A 21,275-nucleotide genomic window follows, 5' to 3' on the forward strand; every position below is an offset into this window, starting at 1 on the left:
TTACAGGCATGAGCCACTGCACCTGGCCAAGTTATTTTTTTTTTCTATGTTCCTTTATGTGTCCGTTTGGATATTAAGGAATTTGACTAGACTCTTGTAAGGCTTTGCTTCTAACTCTGGTGTGCCATTAATACTACATTGGTGAAATTATTTTTTTCTAGGTTTCCATCCCTGAAAAACCTGATTCATTTGGTATGGGGTGGGTTCTAGGAATCCCATAGGTGATTGGGATGCGTGGGTAGGTTAAGGAAGTAGTGACCTAACTCCTTCTAGTTTTGACATCTTATAATTCTAGTTGTAGTACAAGGAAGACTGTGAAAGTGCAGCAGAAATCAGATAAATTAAGTGTTGTATTCATTCAGGGACAGGGAATATAATCTCTTGCTTGCTGGCTGGGATTGGGGTTTAATGGAAAAGATGATGTTGAAATGGACTTTGAGGAATAGGTGGAAATGTGGGCAGGTGGATGATTGCATGGTTGGTGTTGAGTTCAACTTAGCTGTAGGCCAGAAGACACACAAGGGGAGCAGGGGGAAATGACCCGTTTTGATGCAATGGACCATGGTTCTAGTCTTGTTTTTCTCATTTTACCTGTCACACTTGGTTGTCCTTTTGAATTTGAAAGATTGTATTATTGCAGCTTGATCCTCATTCGGTGGAGGTGGAGCATGTGGTGACAGACACCATGGGACTGCTTTGGGAAATAATTGGGCATATTCTTCCTGAAGCCTTTTGGGGCTGTGCTCTTTGAGATCCATTTTGACCACCCCATTGGTTTTCTGGTTAGAAACAAAGAATATCAGGACCCACTCTGTTATCTAAAATAGTAGTTTGCTGTCAGAATGATTATTATTAAACCAAAGTTGGCTTTTTTGTTTAGATGAAACCATAAAAAGGCAACATTCTGAGTAAATTACATAGCGTCCACTTGATGAAATAATAAGCCTAAGTTTAGGGAATGAAAGTAATGATCTAATGCAGTATTTAGAATGGGTATACAGTATATAGTTATTAACCAAAAAGTCACATCGTGCATTCTTTTAATTTGTGCAAAATTTGTCATTAATTGCCCAGGAAACCTCTGATTTTTTCATACATAATCACGTCATAGCTATTGACTTTCTCTCCCTTCTCCTGCCCTAAAATACATCCCTGTAAATAGTAGATTACTTTCAGATTGGTAATACCCCCTTTAAACATTGAGTTGCTAAGTTTAGCCATGTTGCTCTCTTTCTTAAAATACAGAATTCTTTTTTCCCCAACTTTGCCTTTGAGTTGTTACTGACAAATCACATTTTGTTTTTTTTTTTTTTTTTAAGATTCTGTTGCTGAGGCTGGAGTGCAGTGGTGTGATCACCGCTCACTGCAGCCTTGACCTCCCTAGGCTCAGGTGATCCTCCCACCTTTTTTTTGTTTGTTCGTTTTGTATTTTTAGTAGAGACAGGGTTTTTGCTATGTTGCCCAGGCAGGTCTCGAACTCCTGGGCTGAAGCGATCCACCTGCCTCAGCCTCCCAAAGTGCTAAGATTACAGGCATGAGCCACCATGCCTGGCCCACACTTTGTTTTTTCATGGCAATTGGCTTAAAATTTTATTTAATCCTTCTGCCCAATGTGAGCTTGCTAATTCTGAAATGCTTTTTGTTTTCATTAACTACCACTGTATGGAGGAGGAAATGTATATAGTATTCTTACTTGCAAACAGTCTGAGAGATAGGTTTTGATTCTTCATTCAAACTCATTCTAAATGGGGCAGGGTCAGAAACACAGAAGTCAAAAATTGAAAAGAAAGAATAAGATAGTGGGTAAGGAATGGGGTAGCCAAGCTGATATCCAGCTAGGAATCTGGTCCTTCCCTATCCCTGGCAACTATCTTAGATCAATTTAGGATTTATAAGTCGGCCCATGATCATCCAGCCACTTCACCACCTCGTGCAGCCCTTGATGATGTTGATTTATTGACTTTGAAATTAGAGAAGTAGAAATAACAAGCCTTTTGTGATTGACTACTTGTACAGAATAACCTTTGCTAATTTAAATTCTTGGCCTTTAGTAGCAACAGAGCCCCTTAGAGAGTGACATTCGCCATGATTTATTTGAAAGAAAAAATACATAAAAAGAAAAATAACATAGCTAGATCTGAAAAGAGACCTCAAAATTCAGAAAATGTCTCCAATTTCAGTGAGGGGTGTCATGGGAAGATAACTGCTATTGCATCCCTTGTGTCTTTTTTTTTTTTTTTTAAGACAGAATTTTGCTCTTGTTGCCCAGGCTGGAGTGCAATGGCGTGATCTCAGCTCACTGCAACCTCTGCCTCCTGGGTTCAAGCAATTCTCTGCCTCAGCTCCCAAGTAGCTGGGATTACAGGCATGTGCCACCATGCCTAGCTAATTTTGTATTTTTAGTAGAGATGGCATTTCTCCATGTTGGTCAGGCTGGTCTCAAACTCCCAATCTCAGGTCATCCACCTGCCTCGGCTTCCCAAAGTGCTGGCGTGTCTTTTTATCTGCCAGATTGTTAAGAGGAATAATAGAGCCTAAAGTGTACACCAAATTTACCTTGTAAGCACACTGAAGATTACTTACTATTTTGCAAATTGTGTTTTGTGTTCTTGCTGCCTGGGTGGTGGTGCAGGACTGCTTCTGCTTCGTCCAGAGCACTTGAAATATTATCTGCTTACATATTTATATATTAGGATTTCATGTACTATTTAGTTGAATACAAGAGTTCTGCTTTTTAAAAAATTTGAAAACCTTTGGTTTAGCTGAAATGCCCAAGACTTTATAGAGCATGTATCAGAAGATCAAAGAAGTAAATTATATACCCACAGTCATGGAACTATCTAGAGGTCGACAGAGAGAAACCATCCAGGTTTCAACTGTCCATGTCTGGACTTCCTATCCCAGGCATTTTTGCTACAAAATGTTGATTTGATTTTCCATTTTGAAAGACACAGAAGTGATCTGTGAAATGGTGATTAGCACTAGGCGGCCCCAGGCAGCCCTGGAATGCTCCATGGTTCAAATGCCCAAGACCAGATGGAAGTCCAGAAGTGGATGACTCAAAGTTTATTAGTTCTGCCACCTGGGCTGTACAGCCAAACCAGCTGCCACAAGGCAGTTCCAATTTTGACAGAGCAGTAAATGAACATAAAAGTGAGTTTAAGTCCCAAGAATAAAGTAAAGGAGAATGGCTGCAGCAGTAAGGAGATTCATCCAGGCTGAGTCCTATTGATATTTCTTGTAGGAAGCACAGCTGCTGTGCTAGGTAGGGGGCAAGAAAAGGCCTGAAAAATCATGCCTTGAGTTGTTCCAGGAGCCAATCTCAATTTGGGGCATGTTTTAATGACTGGCTTGGTAGGTTTTCCAGTCGCATCTGACGATCTAGAAAGGGAAAAGCAAGCTGATGCATCATGATGATGTCATGTGGCCAGAACCACTTTTTATTCTTTTCTGGAATCCATGGAAAATCATTTGATCACCTCCTTTCCATAGTTCTGTGGTGGTGGAGCCATACGTAGTCATTGGAACATAAGATCCTTGTGGCAGATCACCAGGAATCAATTCATTATCCTCATATTATTGTCATATTGAGTTGAACTATTGTAGATTTGTCAAGATCTGTCCATGAAGTACTACAGTAGTCAGAAATTGACTGTAAGATTTTTGATGACCTGTTTAATAGATCTGCAGTTCTCAAAAACTGAATTGAGTATGACAATGAGCACATGGGATTAGGAACAGATTGGGAGAGGTATAGTCATGTTTCTTTAAATGAGGATGATCCACTAATTAATTTTAAAAAGTCAAATAATCTTGATCTTTTGTGTCAGAATGCTTTGGGCAGAAAGTAACAGAAAACCTGGCTAAACTGACTTAAATATAATGGAGGTTTATTATTACTGCTTTTTTAATGTCATCAGAAATGTAGAGGAATGTGGCTCCTGGCTTTGGTTCATCTACTCAGTGATGACACAGGTTCTTTTTGTGTTACCTTGGTGCAAAATAAAAGGAGACACATGCGGAGGGGAAAAAAATGTACGAGTTGCTGATGTACATTTCTGTGGGTTTGGTGATAAAGGCTGGACCACGGTTTCATCTGCTTGGTCAACCTCTGCTTTTAGATAATATTTTTAGGGGTTGAACGTTTATGTATTTATATTTCTCAATTGACTGTTACTTAGTCTCATGCAATAATGTAATACCGTTCTTCATTTGTGTGATAAAAGTACAAATGCCTGTATATTTTCTAAATTGATGGACAGTTTTTTTTTTCTTCTACAATGAGATGAAGTGAAATTACTTTCATAATACAACATTCCCTTTTTGAGTATAGATAAACTAGCTGTTCTATTTTATTTGTTTACTTTTTTTCCTGGTAGGTGGCGTGTTTGTCCCAGATAGCTGCAAATTATCTTATTGTTCAAAAGGAAGCAAAACGTTGGGGTACAGCTCATGGCAGTATTGTTCCTTACCAGGTAAGACTTCAGCAGTCTAGGGTTGGGCTATTGTAATTTGCAGTTTTATATGATGTGTTTTTGGAAAATGATTTCTTTTTATACACAAATCCTTCAGGTTTTTTTTTTTTTTTGTAATGTATCTATGTCTGGCTATAACAAGGCTCTGTCGTTCACATTAAGTTCTGTTTTGCATATTTCTTCATCAAAAAGAGATTAGTAACAGGATCCCTAAACAGATCAAAGGAACTCATTGAAAATAAGTGACTTTTGGGCTCAGATGATGGTTTTCTTTTTTTTTTTCCCCACCTAAAAGAGGCACTGACTGTAGCCATTTTATAAAGCATGATTTGTTAACCATGTCAGTTATAAAACAAATGTTACCTACCCCATCTGACAATAATATTCTCTCAGGATTGAAGTAAAACGAAAATTTGCGTGTGATGGTTCTTCATTTTTGGAACAAAGCAGATGGCTCAGGAGCTGCTGTTCTTTATTAAGTGTCTAAACTTGTCCTTAGGAATTCTTGACTTTGGCTAGTGTAAATGAATATGTGAAGTAACTGTGGTCTTTCAAAAATAAAATTTAAAACAAAACCTAGCTCTTCTTCCAATCCCTAACCTTTGCTTGGTCCAGTTGCACCATATGTTGTTCTATTTATTAATGTATCTGCATATCTTCTGTACTCTATTGCAAACTCTTAAGAGTAGAGGTGACTTCTTCTTCATTGTATGTCTTCTCACAATCAATGGAAGCACATGTTAGGTACTGTATACATATCCGTGGAGTGAATGAGTGAATTTTACTGGAGTCATTTCAATGCTAATGCTCTTGGGAGAAAACAAAAACGTCAGTATTTTTCATTTGCCAGGAAATTAATCAACCCTGCTAATCATCCTTTTAGCTTTAAGACTTTATTTCCTTAGGCAAAACTAGTTTCCTTTCAATTTTCTAAAATCAGAATTTGAGGAAAGCACTGACCCAGTATGAACCTAGGATTATTCCCTCTCTGTTTATATTCATGGCCCCTTACTTGAGGCGTTACTATGATTTCACTGTAGAATTGGTTTTCAACACATTGAGTTGATGTTTAGGTGTAATTACAATTGGGGAGGTGTTTTCTCCTCTTCTTCCCCTTTGTCTCCACCATTGGTTTTATGACCACTATTAATGACATTTTGCTTCCCCACTTCCTAGCCCTTTGTGACTGACCCTATACTTCTAATCAGACTTGCTTCATTTCACAGAAGTTATTACATTTTTGAATTGGTTAGAGATCACCAGATTTAATCTTCGTGTTTTTCAGATAAGAAATCTGATACCTAGATTGGGCAGATGGACTCCAACTGTGGTCCCCTGCCTCCTTGTTGAATATTCTTTCAGATACTGCTACCTTTGACAAGAAAAGGTGATTTCAGTTCCCTTCATGAACTCTACCCCTATCAAGGGTCTCCATCAAACTTGCTTCTAGGTCAAGGGTCTGATCAGCTAAATTTATACTCATCATTGATAATGGAGGTCTTTCTCAAGGGTATTTTAACAGAGAACAATGTTAGAATTTATGTGAAATCATCTCAAATAATGGAAATCTGGCCTTCAGTCTTTTATTTATTTATTTATTTAGAGATGGAATCTTCCTCTGTTGCCTAGATGGGAGTGCAGTGGCACGATCTCAGCTCACTGCAACCTCCACCTCCCAGGTTCAAGTGATTCTTCTCTCTCAGCCTCCTGAGTAGCTGAGACTACCGGCATGTGCCACCACGCCTGGCTAATTTTTGTATTTTTAGTAGAGACAGGATTTCACCATGTTGGCTAGGCTGGCCTCGAACTCCTGACTTCAAGTGATCCACCTGCCACGTCCTCCCAAAGTTCTGGGATTACAGGCATGAGCCACCATGCCTGGCCTGGCCTTCAGCCTGTGATATATGTGAAGAAAGCATTCCTGAGTTGAAAGGTTCTCTAGTGTAATTCCAAATCCTATCACATAGGTAGGTGTTCACTACATTCAAGCATAAAGTTTATAGTTTATTTTTTGCTCATTTAAAAGATGGAGTGTCATTTTAAAAAGCTTTATATAGACCTCAGCTGTCCCTTCTGGGCATGTGCACCTAGAGTTCTGGCACCCTGGGCATGCCCTCAATTATTTCACTATGTAGTGAAAAGAAATTCAGAATCTTGGCTTTTATTTTGGAAAGTAAAAGACACAGGATTTTTTTTTTCTTTTTGTATCTGTGTCTGTGTTTGTCTGTTCTTCAATGATAGAAATGTACCTTTCCTGTTGAATTGTGCCATTCACATAAAATGGATAGTATGCTTATTTGATTTTAGTTGATTGCAGCTTTATTATCTGTAAGAAATAAGAAATCTACCAAGGTATTTCCTCAAGAGCCCAGAATTAATTTGTTTCCTCTTCCCAAGAACTAGTTCAGCACTGTGATTAAGGAATAAATGCAAATTTAGCTGAAATGAAACTAGCATACCAAGATGGGTCCTAGATATGCCTAGAGACCCCGGTCTGTTTTCAATTTTAAAAATAGATTGGGGGAATATTTTTGTGGGTGAATGCCAGGATAATTATAATTCAGTTTTCTGTAATAATTATAGCTTTGCCTCTAAGTTGAGTTGTCTGACTTTTGGGCTGCCTCCCTATAATGGAAAACTCTGATGGTCGCAGGAGTTACTTAAGGTGCCTAGCTCACTCTCTTCCATTCTGGTTTAACCCTATCTGAAAGATTATATACCTCCAATGCATGGAATGTAAATTTCAGAAAAGTAGTGATCCCTGTTTGTGTGTTATTTTATAAGCATGCAGTTCTTAACTTCTCAGATTGATTATCCACTCACGCCCTTTTCTTCCCTATTCTTTGGCTGCCAGCTTTTTTAAGATTAAGTAAGTTATACAAACGTAGACAGAGCTGAGATAATCATTTTGCTACTTGTTGAACATATTGGTGGATGCTTTTCTGATAATTCAGTTATTTGTTTATTTATTTAAGAGACTGGTTCTCCCTTTGTCATCCAGGCTGGAGTGCAGTGGTGTGATCATAGCTTACTGCAGCCTCAACCTGCTGGGCTCAGGTGTTCCTAGTAGCTGGGATCCTGAGTAGCAGAGACTACAGATACGAACCACAGTGTCTGGCAGGTTTCACATTTTTAAAAAGAAGTTTTAGATTTCACTGCTTCTTTTGTTCCCATTTCTAGTGGACCCTGCCACAGAGAAGCACTTAGCTTAAGGGATTAATAGTTACATAATATTTTTAAATTATTTATTTATTTTTTTGAGGCAGAGTCTTGCTCTGTCACCCAGGCTGGAGTGCAGTGGCGCAATCTTGGCTTATTGCAACCTCCGCCTCCCAGGTTCAAGCCATTCTCCTGCCTCAGTCTCCTGAGTAGCTGGGATTACAGGCATAAGTCAACAGGCACGGCTAGTTTTTGTATTTTTAGTAGAGATGGGGTTTCTCCATGTTGGCCAGGATGGTCTCCAATGCCTGACCTCAAGTGATACGGCTGCCTCGGCCTCCCAAAGTGCTGGGATTACAGGCATGAGCCTGTAATATTTTTAATGCATAGGTATGTTTCCTCCTTAAACAATTATACTTAAAGACAGTAGGCTTTTAGAGATGGGAGGGGAAGGTGCAGAGAAAGCAGATAGCTGGTCTTCAAAAAGAATATATTTTATTATGTAACATAGTTGTCAGTTGGGCCACTGTCCTTTAGATACATGCCTAACATGGTAATTCTCTTAATTTCATCGCCTGCATCTATCTAAAACTCTCGCCCAAATTTCTTCAACCTTCTAGGAACCTTTATTTGCATGTCCTCCTTTGCTTATGACCCACACTGACCTCTACCTGTCTCCAATATCATAGAAGATCCATTCACGAATACACTCACAAGGACAGGCAATACTGAATATAGTGGAAAAAAAATGGAGTTTTTATTTATTTCTTTTAAAATTAGATTTTAGAGAATACAAGTGCAGGTTTGTTACATGGAAATATTATGTAGTGGTGAAGCCTAGGCTTTTAGTGCAGTCATCACCTAAATAGTGTATGCCATATCTAATAGGTACTTTCTCCTCTCTTACTCCCCTCCAACCTCCCACGTTTTCGAGTCTCCAGTGTCTATTATTCCACTCTCTATGTCCATGGGTACATGTTATTTAGCTGCCACTTATAAGTGAGAACATGTGGTATTACACTTGCTGTTTCTTTTTTCTTTCTTTTTTTTTTTTTGAGGTGGAGTCTCACTCTGTTGCCCAGGCTGGAGTGCAGTGGTACGATCTCAGCTCACTGCATCCTCTGCCTCCCTGGTTCAAGTGATCCCCCGCCTTGACCTCCTGAGTAGCTGGGATTACAGGCAAACACTACCACACCTGGCTAATTGTTTTGTATTTTTAGTAGAGACAGGGTTTTGCCATGTTGGCCAGGCTGGTCTCGGACTCCTAACCTCAAGTGATCCACCCACTTTGGCCTCCCAAAGTGCTGGGATTATGGGCATGAGCCATCGTGCCCAGCCATTTTTTTTGACAGAGACTTGCTCTGTTGCCCAGGCTGGAGTGCAGTGGTGCTATCTCAGCTCACTGCAACCTCTGCCTACTGAGTTCAAGTGATTGTCCTGCCTCAGCCTGCCGAGTAGCTGGGACTATAGACCTGTGCCACCACGCCCGGATAATTTTTGTATTTTTAGTAGAGATGGGGTTTTGCCATGTTAGCCAGGCTGGTGTCGAACTCCTGACCTCAGGTGATCCATCCACCTCAGCCTCCCAAAGTGCTGGGATTCCAGGCGAGAGCCACCACGCCCAGCCTGACTTCTTGTTTCTGAGTTACTTCACGTAAGATCGTGGCCTCCAATTCTATCCATGTTGCTGCAGACAATATGATTTTACTCTTGTTTTATGTCTGAGTAGTATTCCATGGTATAGATATACCACATTTTCTTTATCCAGTCCATTGTTGACAGGCACTTAGGTTTATTCCATGATTTTGTTATTGTGAGTAGTGCTGCAATAAACATATGAATGCAAGTATCTTTTTGATATCATGATTTTTTTTCCCTTTGGGCAGGTATCCAGTAGTGGGATTGCTGGATTGAATGGTTGTTCTATTTTTTAGTTCTTTGAGAAATCTCTATACTGTTTTCCATAGAAGTTGTACTAATTTACATTCACACCAGCAGGGTATAATCACTCTCTTTTCTCCATGTCCTCACCATCTGTTCTTACATTTTAAGAGCAGTATTTTTTTATAGATGAAATGTACACAGTCTTACAACAGGAGGCCTCACCTTTCTAACCACATCCTTTGATTGTTACCAGGGAGTTTCACTGTCCTGAATAGCCTAAGAATCTCCCCATCTTCTGTCTCTCTCTCTCTCTCTCCCTTCTCCTTTCTGCCTTCAGAGGTCCCTTGTCTCTCTCTTCTCCTTTTCAAGAGCAATGAATTTCTCTAGTCTTCTATGAGTTTTTATGTTCTCTAGTGCAGGCACAGTCTTTGTGCCCACAGATCTTTGGGTAGCTACCACTATACTAAGCAATGATTTAGTTTTGATATACAGTGAATCCCTTCCCAAGGGGCAAGCTGATGTGAGGATCTAATAGAAGCCCACCAGACTGTGTTTCTGATGAGAAACACAGTCCGCCAGCTCATTCCTTCTGCAGCAGGAATTGAAGGAGCTCACAGTTTATTCTGCTCCTGGTAAAACCACAGCTCCTTCAGCTATAGTGTTGCCCTCATGACAGGGTGAATTGCCTGAGAGGCCAATCTTGAGAATAAGACTATAGTATTTCCTTAAAAAGACTACCAGAGCCAGTCGTCGTGGCTCACACCTGTAATCCCAGCACTACTTATGCATGAGGATTGTTTGAACTCAGGAGTTTGAGACCAGACTGGGCAACATAGTGAGACCCTGTCTTTCAAACTAAAAAGAAGAAACCAGGTGTGATGGCACAAGTCTGTGGTTCCAGCTACTTTGGAGCCTGAGGTGGGAGGATTGCTTGAGCCTCCCACCTGACTTGGGAGGTTGAGGCTACAGTGAGCTGTGATTGCACCACTGTACTCTAGTCTGAATGACAGAGCGAGACCCTGTCTCAAATAAAATAAAATAAATAAAATAAAATAAAATAAAATAAAATAAAATAAAATATAAAATAAAATAAATAAAATAGAGTACTACCAGAATGAGTCCCATCACTCCTTATACCCATTTGCCTCAATTATGACCAGGACTCCAAGCCTTTTGGCCATCTGTTATCACCTGGACCATTTTCCCATATAGCTCTGTTAATCTCTTTTCTTTTGACCCAGTCATTTCTCCTGTCATCAGTCTTGGTGGCTGTAAAATCCGTATAGAGGACCCTTGCAACAGTCCACCCTCTCCTTTCTTTAACCTCTCCTGTCTTGTAATGATCCTTTTCTGTTCTCACTTGGCTCCCACTCCCATTCAGTTTGTATTTCTCAAAGTTTAAAGTGCATGTGAATCATTTGGATGTCTTGTTAAGATGCAGATTCTGTTTCATGGTGATGTTGATGCTATTAGTAGGGGCACTCAGTTTCCAGATCTAGAATGTATTATTATCATTATTTTTTTAGAGACAGTGTTTCTCTCTGTTGTCCAGGCTGGAGTAGTGGTGTGATCATAGCTCACTGCAGCCTCAAACTCAAGTGAACCTCCCACCTCAGCCTCCCGAGTAATAGCTGGGACCACAGGTACACGCCACCATGCCTAGCTATTTTTAAATTTTTTTTAGAGACAGGGTCTCATAATCTTGCCGAGGCTGGTCTTGAACTCCTGGACTCAAGTGATTCTCCCACCTTGACCTCCCAAAGTGCTGAGATTACAGCTGTGAGCCATTGCTTCCAGTCTTAGACTATTATTATCAATGACTACACCTTTACCTTTAAACTCAACTGGCAAAATCCCAGTGCAGATATACTTAATAGTTTATCTATTCCTGGCCTGCAGTCAAGTGGTGGATATGGCCAGAAGAAAATATGCTACTATGCTGATGATCTCCCTCCCAATCATGGCCATCTCTCTCAAGTGGCCTCTCAGGCTTACCCAGAAATCCTGCCACCTTCACCTAGGTAATTTATTTTCTCCCCCTCTAAGATGACTACCTCGTATCTTCTCTTCTCTAAGATCTTTCCATCTCTCCTCATCCTTAAAGACTTTGTTTCTTATTCCACTTAAAAGTAATGCAACCAGAAGAGAACTACCTTATCTTTTGTCTACTGTACCTCCCAAACTCTTGCATTTGAACCTATGTATAGATCACTGCATTCCTTCCTGTCACAAGAAAGTGTCCCTTTCCATATTTTGCCTAAGGGCATTGCATCTGCATTTTATGTCCTCTATCACCTGTATTATACTTCATAGGATAAGCAGATGATTATATATATATGTGTGTAAAATATATACATATTTTGTTTTTTGAGACAGAATCTTGCTCTGTTGCCCAGGCTGGAGTGCAGTGATGCAATCTCGGCTCACTTCAACCTCCATCTTCCAGGTTCAAGCAATTCTTGTGCCTCAGCCTCCCAAGTAGCTGGGATTACAGATGTATGCCACCATGTCCGGCTAATTTTTGTATCTTTAATAGAGACGGGGTTTCATCATGTTGGCCAGGCTGGTCTCGAACTCCTGACCTCAGGTGATCCACCTGCCTCGGCCTCCCAAAGTGCTGGGATTACAGGCATGAGCCACCGCACCCAGCCAGATCGTAGTTTTTACCTTAGAAAGCCCACCAACCTTTCTTTGATTCCCAAGCAATGTCTTTTTCAAATACTATCCTATTTCTGTATGTGCTACTATACAGGACTCTTCCAAAAAATTTTGGGTGATGTTTGCTGGATGGAAGCCCTCTACTGTCTATTCTATGATGTGGTCTGTGCTTTACAGACCACTGGGAGACCCCAGGAATTCAGGTGGTATGCAATAGCTAGGGGTAGTTGAATTTCTGAGTAGTTCATTAATGAGAATTCTTTTTTAATGCTCTTTCATGAGCCTTTCAATGGGAATTTTCCCTTAAATGGCCTGATAATTCACATGGTAATTTCTTCTAAACTTTTCTTCTGAAGTAGCTTCTAACTCAAGAGGTTGAAGAAAACAATTATTTATATGATTAAATAAAATAACATCTTCCTTGTTCCAGTTTGGGCTTATTCAACCAAGGAGTAGAGCAGGAAGCTGTGCTATGTTATTTCTGGTAGGGACATTATACTGTATATTTAATTTGGCAGAAGCAGAGACTCAGACAGGCAGTAAATTCCAAGTTTGAAGATATGCAGTACTTTGCTATCATTCCTTAGAAAAATGTCAAAGTGCTGTTAAATCATGGCAGATTAGGTAACATTGGGAATCTTTTTCTTTTTTTTTCCTTAAACCCATGTCAAGGATTTTTTTAAAAAAGTCAAAATGTAAATGATATATATCTGTCTCTTCTTGTGTGACTTTTTATTTATTTATTTTACCATAGTCACACTAAAGCACTAAAATGTGAAGGTATAAACAAGCATATGATTCTATCACATGCTTAAAATAATTGTTGTATTAGTAATAACAGTAATAATGATCATGCTGGTTACCACTGGACACGTACTATGTAACTGGGAGATACGTGTATACATACATGTGTATATGTATTTATAAAATTTTTGCGTATTCTTCTTTTAGTTTGATGAGAGGGAAGCCTAGAGACATTAAGCAGTTATGTTCTAGAATAAATAGGAACCATGGATTTAAGGTTTTAAAACTTGTTTCTGTTTGTGATCAACCTGGCCAACCTGGTGAAACCCCATCTCTACTAAAAAATACAAAAATTAACTGGGTGTCGTGGTGTGTGCCTGTATTCCCAGCTACTGGGGAGGCTGAGGCAGGAGAATCACTTGAAACCGGGCGGTGGTGGTTGCAGTGAGCCAAGATTGCACCATTGCACTCCAGCCTGGGCAACAAGAGCAAAACTCTGTCTCAAAACAAAACAAAACAAACAACAACAAAAAACTGAAACAAACATTTCTTTTCTGACTGTATCCAAACTAAGCTGGATACATCGTGGATGTGTGTCTTTTTTTTTTGGGGGGGGGGCAGATTCTAGAATTCTTCTAATCTGTTTCCATTATCTCTTTAACAAATGTCAAGTTTACTGTGATTCTGGTGGGTACGAAACCTAATGGCTGGCCTTGCTTCAGAAGTATTTTTGAATTATGAGCTGTAGGGCAAGTGTAGGTTTCCCCCTACCATGGTTTCAGTCCATTGCTTTCAAATGACTCTTGACAAACCAATTAAAAAATAATTAATTGAGTCCCCTGTGAGGTAGGCAGTGTTTTACTCCTGAAAGCCTCCAGATGAGGAAGAACTGGTCCTTGATTTCAAGGGACTCAAAGGCAATATAGCAGGCAAAGTTGGGAGAACTTGAGCTTTGGGGTCAGACAGACCTGGAGAATTAAAAGAGATCATTGTACTAAGTGTTTCGTGCAGTATCTGACTCTAGTAAGCCCTCAATAAAAGGTGGCTCCTGTTATTATTGGTGTGTTGAACTAATAGTTATAGCTTTTGTGAATAATAGTTTCTATGAAAATATGAAATAGTCTCTATGAAAACTACCCATAGAAGCTTAGGGGCAGAGTAAATAAATAAACAGAGCTGAATTTCTTTCTTAAACTTTATGGGATTTTTAGCTTAATTTCTTTCCATTTTTTTAGAGAGGAAAAGAGGGCAACATGCTGTGGTAATTTTGTTTTAAAGAAACTCTTCTTAGAACTTTTTCAGAAATTGTAGCCTTCAGCTCATTGTCTAAATATAGCATTATTAAAATTAATAGAGTTTGAGGAGAATCTTGTATGGCAACATCACTCAGTTGTTAAAAGGAGTAAGGCTTCTAGTTTATTGAATAGTTTAATTAATTGAGATTGGGTATAGATTCATATTTAACAAAAGGAACAATGACAAAAATGATTTTCAGGAGTAATCTCTGAGAAGCCCACAAAATGGGAACCTACCTTTATAAAAATATGTATACTCACCCTTGTAAGAGCAAAAAATTGTGGAGATTTCTCTTTTGGTTTTAAAAAGTAAAGGAAATAGAATATTTTAAATGCTTGTTTTTATAACCTTAAAATTGCAAAGAATGTCGATAATGCTTACCTATTAAAAAATGCTTGGAGATTTATTGCGAACGAAAGAGTAGGTGATAGCAAATACATTAGATTACATTTCAGAGGTTTCTACAAACTTTTGATTAATTAGCACTGACAAGCTAGAATATTGAAAAGTTGGTTTTCTGGTAAATTAAGGCATAGATTGTATGAACCCCCAGCCCCTTTAGTTCTAAAGTTTTTGGCCAGGTAGCTTTTGAATATTTGCCTTAATGCTTGTGTATGCCTTGATCCTTATGGATTTGGGATTCTTGTTAAAGCAAAACAAAATTTTTTGTTTGAAGATCCTGGTTACTTTGGAACCAGTTGGCCAGGAGGTTGCCACAGTCTGAAGAATATAGGTCACTGGGCAGTCCAAGAGCAGATAAAATTAAGGCAGATGTGCCAGCTACTGACATAATAGCTGCCACCCTCTGGGCCACTTCTTAGAAAAGATTTGGCTGTCTTTGATTTAAAACAAAATTTCTAAAGGTAACATAAATAAGGTAACATAATGTCCAAGGGTAACTATTGCACAAAGAATAAAAGCACTTAGAACTGTTTAAAGACTATTAATGATTTTTTAAACTCAGAATTCCCTCTAATTGACATATAGTGTTTTAAATGTGTTTTGCTAAGAGATAAAATAGAAGGTGGTGCAAAGAAAGTAAAAGTAATAAATCTCTAATTCCTTTAGGATCTTTTCAGCTTTTCTTGTATTCTTAATATATGTGCAGAACTAATGTGTTTTTATATTTTCTATGCCTATCATATTTGGCTAAAATTATCTAAAAGAATCAAAGGCCATTTTGAATATTCAGTCATTAGTCCTAGTAATACTGTCTTAATCATTATAATAATTATCAGATGTAACATTTATGAATGATTACTATGTTATTAAATACCTAACATATATTGAATAAATATTTACAACAACCCTTACAATAGTTATTGCTGTTATCTCCACTTTCAGGTGTGGAAACTGAGGCACAGAGGTTTAGAGAACTGTGCAAGGTCACAAGTCCGTGGTATAAGTGGGATTCTAACTGAGGCAGGGGGACTCGAGCCCGTTGTACTGTATAGGCAGATGATACAATGCTGCATGTTTAGTTTCATTTTCTATCTTCATCCTACTTTGGAGAAATAATTATGTGACCTTTTCTTCTACATAATTTCCCCTTTAGGACTGCCAAGAGCAACTGAAGAGGTATAAACAATTCTGTTGTTTACTTATCATAGGGATCCTTAATTATGCTTAAAAGCAAATTTCCTTCAGGAAATCAGGTTGTACATCTTTCGAATAAATCCTTTGGTTGCATGTGCTAAAATTGTATTAGGATCATAAGTAAGTGATGGTATAGTGAAGCAACTCTACTTATTAATAGTTCCATCTATTTAATGAGAACAGTACTGTCCCTGAGCAATATAGGAGTTGGGGATGGTTTTAGCTGTTGTGAGACTCATCGTTTCTGGTTTTCAAACTGTATTTCTGTGAGGTCGGTAGGGTGGGGACAGAGCTGGGGTGGGAAGGAATATTTGGGACATGAGGAGGTGTATTCCAGGGCCTAGGTGGGAGATAGCCTGGGTAGAAACCAGTTAGTTTTCTAAGTATTCCCGTCCCATTTCAACCAGAACAGTTCCACCTTCTGGTAGTTTTTTGAAACAGGGGTTCCACTGCTTAAAACTCGTTACTTGTCCTAGATCAATCATCTTGTATTGAAGGACTTGATTGAACTAGAAAGTGGGTTTTTTTTGTGTGTGTGTGTGTATATGTATGTGTTTTGGAGAAAAGAGACTGATTTCCTTCAGTGCTGGAAATCATTGTTGTAGTTCCTAGAACTGTGGACATAAAACCAAAGAACAGGTTCAGATTGACCCAAGATGGTGGCCTTGGTTGGAGGAATTTGGGTGAGGCCTGGCATAGCTCCTCTTTGAAGGGGCACAGACATTACCTCACAGCTAAAAGCCTAGCCTGGTGGCTCTGTGTGGAGGTCAGGGCTCTTCAGCTCAAATAAATCACACAGGACTAGATTCTGGAAACAGTTGGATTCGGATGTAGTTACATGTCCTGGTTTGTTCCTAGGGGGGTCCAGTGCAAATCTTGTTGAAATTCTGAGTAGCTGTGCTTAGCACCAATACAGTACCCTGATAGATCTCAGTTCAGGTGCAGACTGCCTCGGGGGAAAGTAACTGAGTTCTGATATGGTACCAATTACTATTATAATATAATTTAATATTATGCAAATAATATAACAATGGGAGAAAGACTATAAGATGTTAAGTACTGAAGTGAATCTGTACTGGAGACTTGAACAAATCATGTTTATATATAAGTATAGCTGTGAAGTAGGCTGTTTCCTTCTTAAGTTTGCTTCTGGCATTTAGGAAAAGGACTACTGCTTCAGGGACCCTGCCCAGACAGGAGATAGTGCATGTGCATGCTGAATGGGGCTAGTGAAATAGGAACATTATACAAAATTATATTAATAATTCATTTGGCCTATTTTTCAACTGGAAATTATTCTCAAGTGCCCCTTCCTCCTTCTCTCCTGAGGGTTAAAGCAGGTGCAAAATGCTCTAGGTCCTAGTGACTCTGTGTGGTCTATGGAGTGGCAGCATTGGCATCACCTGGATGTTGGAAGTAATAAATTCATTCTAATGAACCAGAATGTGCATTTTAACAAGATGCGTGTGCAGGTGATTTGTTTTCGTTAGACCCTTGTTGTCATTCTAATATGAGTCCACTAGATGTCACTCTTGGAACCTGGTAATGGGACAGGATTTTTCAATGGGGATTTGCAAGAATCCCTGAATGTGATCATATTATTATTAGATTATTTCCTCCCCATCCTTAGAGTTACTGATATACACATTGATTATTTAAGGTAAAACTATCTTTCTCTGTGGTTCAAAGTCCTGGAGAGAGATTCTTGGGAATGATTTCCATTTTGTTGGATTGGCACTCCTGCCTACTGTCTTCCCTGTTGCATGGATTAGTCTGTCATTATATAACCTCAGCAGAGAATATGCTGCAGATGCTGTGACAGGCTCACTGAGAGAACAGCATCCTGGGCTTCTGAGCATGGCAACACAGAATAAACATACAGATTTGATCTCTGTAGAAATTACTGAGAACAGAAAGGAAGCAAGGCTGTATCCTGAAATTAGCATTAGCCTCTAAGATGTGATTGTTGGAGGAAGTGCTGATCTTTCTGAGTGTTTAAGGTGTCTCAAGGGTAGTTTTATAAAGAAGATTGAGTCTGCTTACAAAATAATGTCCCAAATGTAATCTTGTGGGGAGTTAGTTTCAGCCATGAAGATGAATATGGGGACATTTACAGGTAAAGTAATATCCTGAGGGAGAAGATATACATTTACAGATGTATGAGGTTCCTAGGAAAGGTCCTGTTAACAACTGGTTAGGTCTGCATATTAGGAAAGAAGGGTGAAGAGGGTAAGGACTATGCTTGAGAAGATTCAATTTTTATTTTTATTTTTTTGCCGGATGCCTAGCTTGAGAAAAGTTAGTTCTTGAAAGAAATTACCTACTTGCAAAACGCTCCTCCCACTAAGTCTGACGTGGTTTTTCTGCTGTTTCAGTTAACAAGGGTAGCAAACAAGTCATAAAGTAGCAGGTGTTTGTGTGTGCTTGAGCGTGTTTTGTGAGTGTGTGTATTTCCTCTTCTGGATGGGGGGGCATTTAGTTTATGTCACTAAATGTATGGCAAATACTTGGTGTGGGTAATTTCAGCCAAGGAAATGCTTTTATTGATGTGAAAACAATACACTTTTGGCTTACATATAATTTTCTTTTGTTAATAATTAAGGTCACCATAGTAATTACTTCTAAGCTTTAGGGTACTTTTTCTAATGTCATTTATTCTGATGTGTTTCCTTATGACCAGAAACAGAATTAATTTTGAAGCATTTTAGTGAAAATCAATTTTTCTAAAGCATTATCTAAAATTTAGGTAATTTTTTGGCTTCCCTGCACTACATTGAGTGAAGAAGAATTGTCTTGGGCCACACATAAAATACAGCAACACCAATGATAGCTGATGAGCTCAACAAGAAAATCACAAAAAAATCTCATAATATTGTAAGAAAATTCATGAATTCATATTGGGCATCCAAAACGTCCTGGGCCGCATGCGGCTTGGGGGCTGCGGGTTGGACAAGCTTGATCTAAATCATGGAAAACAAGCCTAAAATGCCCATTCCTATTCTTAGGCACATCTAACATGTAACATGTAACAGTAGATGTCTAAACATCTACTTCTTCAGTGATAGTATTTACACACCCATCTCCTTTATGCTGAATTTTTTTTTCCCTTTTTCTTTTCATTTTTTGCTGCCCTGCCGAAACTCAACTTGCTAGAGATAGCAGCACATTTAGGTGTAGTGTTTAAAAGCATGTCTGAGCTTTGGAGTCAGACAGACCTTGGCACATTGCTTCATTTCACTGATCCTTAATTTCTTCATGTATAAAATAGGTATAGTGCTACCTGGTGACAAGTCACAAGACAGTGCATTTAAAATATGTGGCATAGAGTCTGGCACATAACGTATGTTCAGTAGCCGGTAGCTGTGACTGCCAGTAGTACACGAGCTCAGAGACCACAGACCTGCTGCTGTTATCTTTATTTCTCAGGTGATAACCTAGTTAATCAACTGCCAGGAGTCCTCGTTCCTATAGGTTTTGTCCACCGGAGGAGAGCTCCAGGTCATGGAGAAGTCTTGCTTTTCCTCTGCCTGGCCAATGTGTTCATGACAAGGGCGTGGGTGAGTGGGGAGCAGACTGGTAGTCTGATAGAGGGGCAGGGAAACATGTGGATCCTAGAACAGGAACTGGGAGAGAAGTTCCACACTGAGATTCTCGATGAAAATTTCCCTCAGTGTTATAAATGGTGATCAAGCTCAACAGAATTGTTAGCACCATTAGTATTGTTAGTATAGCCATCTTACAGGCTGGGCCATTTAAACTGTAAATGGCATAGTCACCGATTTAAACTTTATTTCTAAAGAGAAACAAACTCTGAGAAGCAAACTGCCAAATTCTAATTGAATGTTTGCCACATAAATTCCAGATTGTCTGCTATTTATTATCTTTATTGCTTTGGAATGACCATTTTTCGTTCAGAGAGGACCTCTAGGCTTTGAATAGCTATGACTCATACCTTGGGGTCATCAGAACATTACTTGGTTAGCAACAGCCTTAGAAAACTACTTCAAGGAAGTCTGAAGAGATCTCTCATCCTGAAAACATGCTAGTAAGAATCTTTGCACTTCCATCATAAACAGCCCCATGGTTTCATTTGATAATATCCCATTGATGAAGAATGATGGAGATTCTGATGTGACATCACCTGTATTAGTGTGCTGTCTCAAATAGAAGAATACAATATTAAAGAATTAAGAGCATTATATGTCTTAAAAATAAGCTCATCTTTCTTGTTAGACTTTTGGAATCCAGCATTGGACTATTTTTTGTTTTGTTTTTTTACATAGTTAAATTTAAGATCTATTTTTGGTCATTGTTTAAAATGCATCTCAAAAAACTTTAGAAGGGGTGTGGATTGTTCTTTTTTCCCTACCATGTCATTCCTGTTTCCATTGTAGGAATCAAATCAGTAAGTTCAGTCCTAGTTCAAAGAAGCTGGGGGGCGGGGAACAAAACTTATAATGGTGTTACTGTGTAGACTGCAAAAGAATCTGACGTTTGTTCAGCAAACATAATGGTGCATTGAGGTGTTGCGTTAATGTGGGGGGCCAGAAAATGAGCTCTGTGTGTAGTGAATCTGTTAAGTGGCAGTTTAGGGTTTAACCTAAAAACTGGGAGAAAGTTGATAAGTGCAGAGGAAGCATGAGACCCAATTTGACACAGACCTTGCTAGGGTTATGGTGCAGGCAGTGGAGGGAGTAGTGACAGGAGAAGAGGATTTAATGGTGTACTGGATGAAGATGGTGTGTTGGGCATGGCAAAATCATCCATCCCTCTAGAGTGACATTAACAGTTTTGTAGAAAAGTGTAGCCCCCAAATATTTATATGCATATTAGATATATAAATACTAAAAGCATAAAAACAGAATGGATAGAATGATTGGTGGCAAGTGAGTATCCTGATTCCATTTTCCTTTCATAGTCTTGGTAGAAGGAGTAAATTAGTAGAAACTAATGGAAACTGCTACTGTTGGGTTAGGAAATCTCTAGGAGCATCAGGGATGGATGAAATGGTGGGATTATAACATTTTATATACAGAATGATGAAAACAGTTTAAGTATAATGAAAACAGTAAACAAAATGTATAAATGTATAAATTAATATTGGACAAATATGTTCTCTGTGGATGAGGTAACACATTGTATGTAATAATATATTTAGTGGCCGGGTGTGGTGGCTCACACCTGTCATCCCAGCACTTTGGGAGGCCGAGGCAGGTGGATCACTTGAGGTCAGGAGTTCCAGACCAGCCTGGCCAACATGGCGAAGCCACGTCTCTACTAAAATTAAGAAAATTAGCCCAGTGTGGTGGCATGGATCTGTAACCCCAGTTACTCGGGAGGGTGAGGCAGGAGAATCGCTTGATCCTGGGAGGTGGAGGTTGCAGTGAGCCAAGATCATGCCACTGCACTCCAGCCTTGGTGACAGGGCGAGACTCTGTCTCAAAAAAAAAAAAAAATATATAT

The 21,275-nt window shown here is 39.1% G+C and overlaps 1 protein-coding gene across 3 annotated transcripts in view; it reads left to right on the plus strand.

Annotated features, from left to right (window-relative positions):
- The window catches only part of SUGCT (succinyl-CoA:glutarate-CoA transferase), a 740,869-nt gene that overhangs the window by 170,438 nt on the left and 549,156 nt on the right, over positions 1 to 21,275 (plus strand). For 2 of the 3 annotated variants that reach the window (XM_023226370.2, XM_023226369.2), the window contains exon 9: positions 4,380 to 4,475. The exons of the other annotated variant lie outside the window; for it this stretch is intronic. In XM_023226370.2, the coding sequence (XP_023082138.1) occupies positions 4,380 to 4,475 (96 nt within the window). The remainder of the gene's footprint in view (positions 1 to 4,379; positions 4,476 to 21,275) is intronic. 3 annotated transcript variants of the gene reach the window in all.

Source organism: Piliocolobus tephrosceles, chromosome 8 (assembly GCF_002776525.5).
Source record: "Piliocolobus tephrosceles isolate RC106 chromosome 8, ASM277652v3, whole genome shotgun sequence".
Lineage (NCBI taxonomy): Eukaryota > Metazoa > Chordata > Mammalia > Primates > Cercopithecidae > Piliocolobus > Piliocolobus tephrosceles.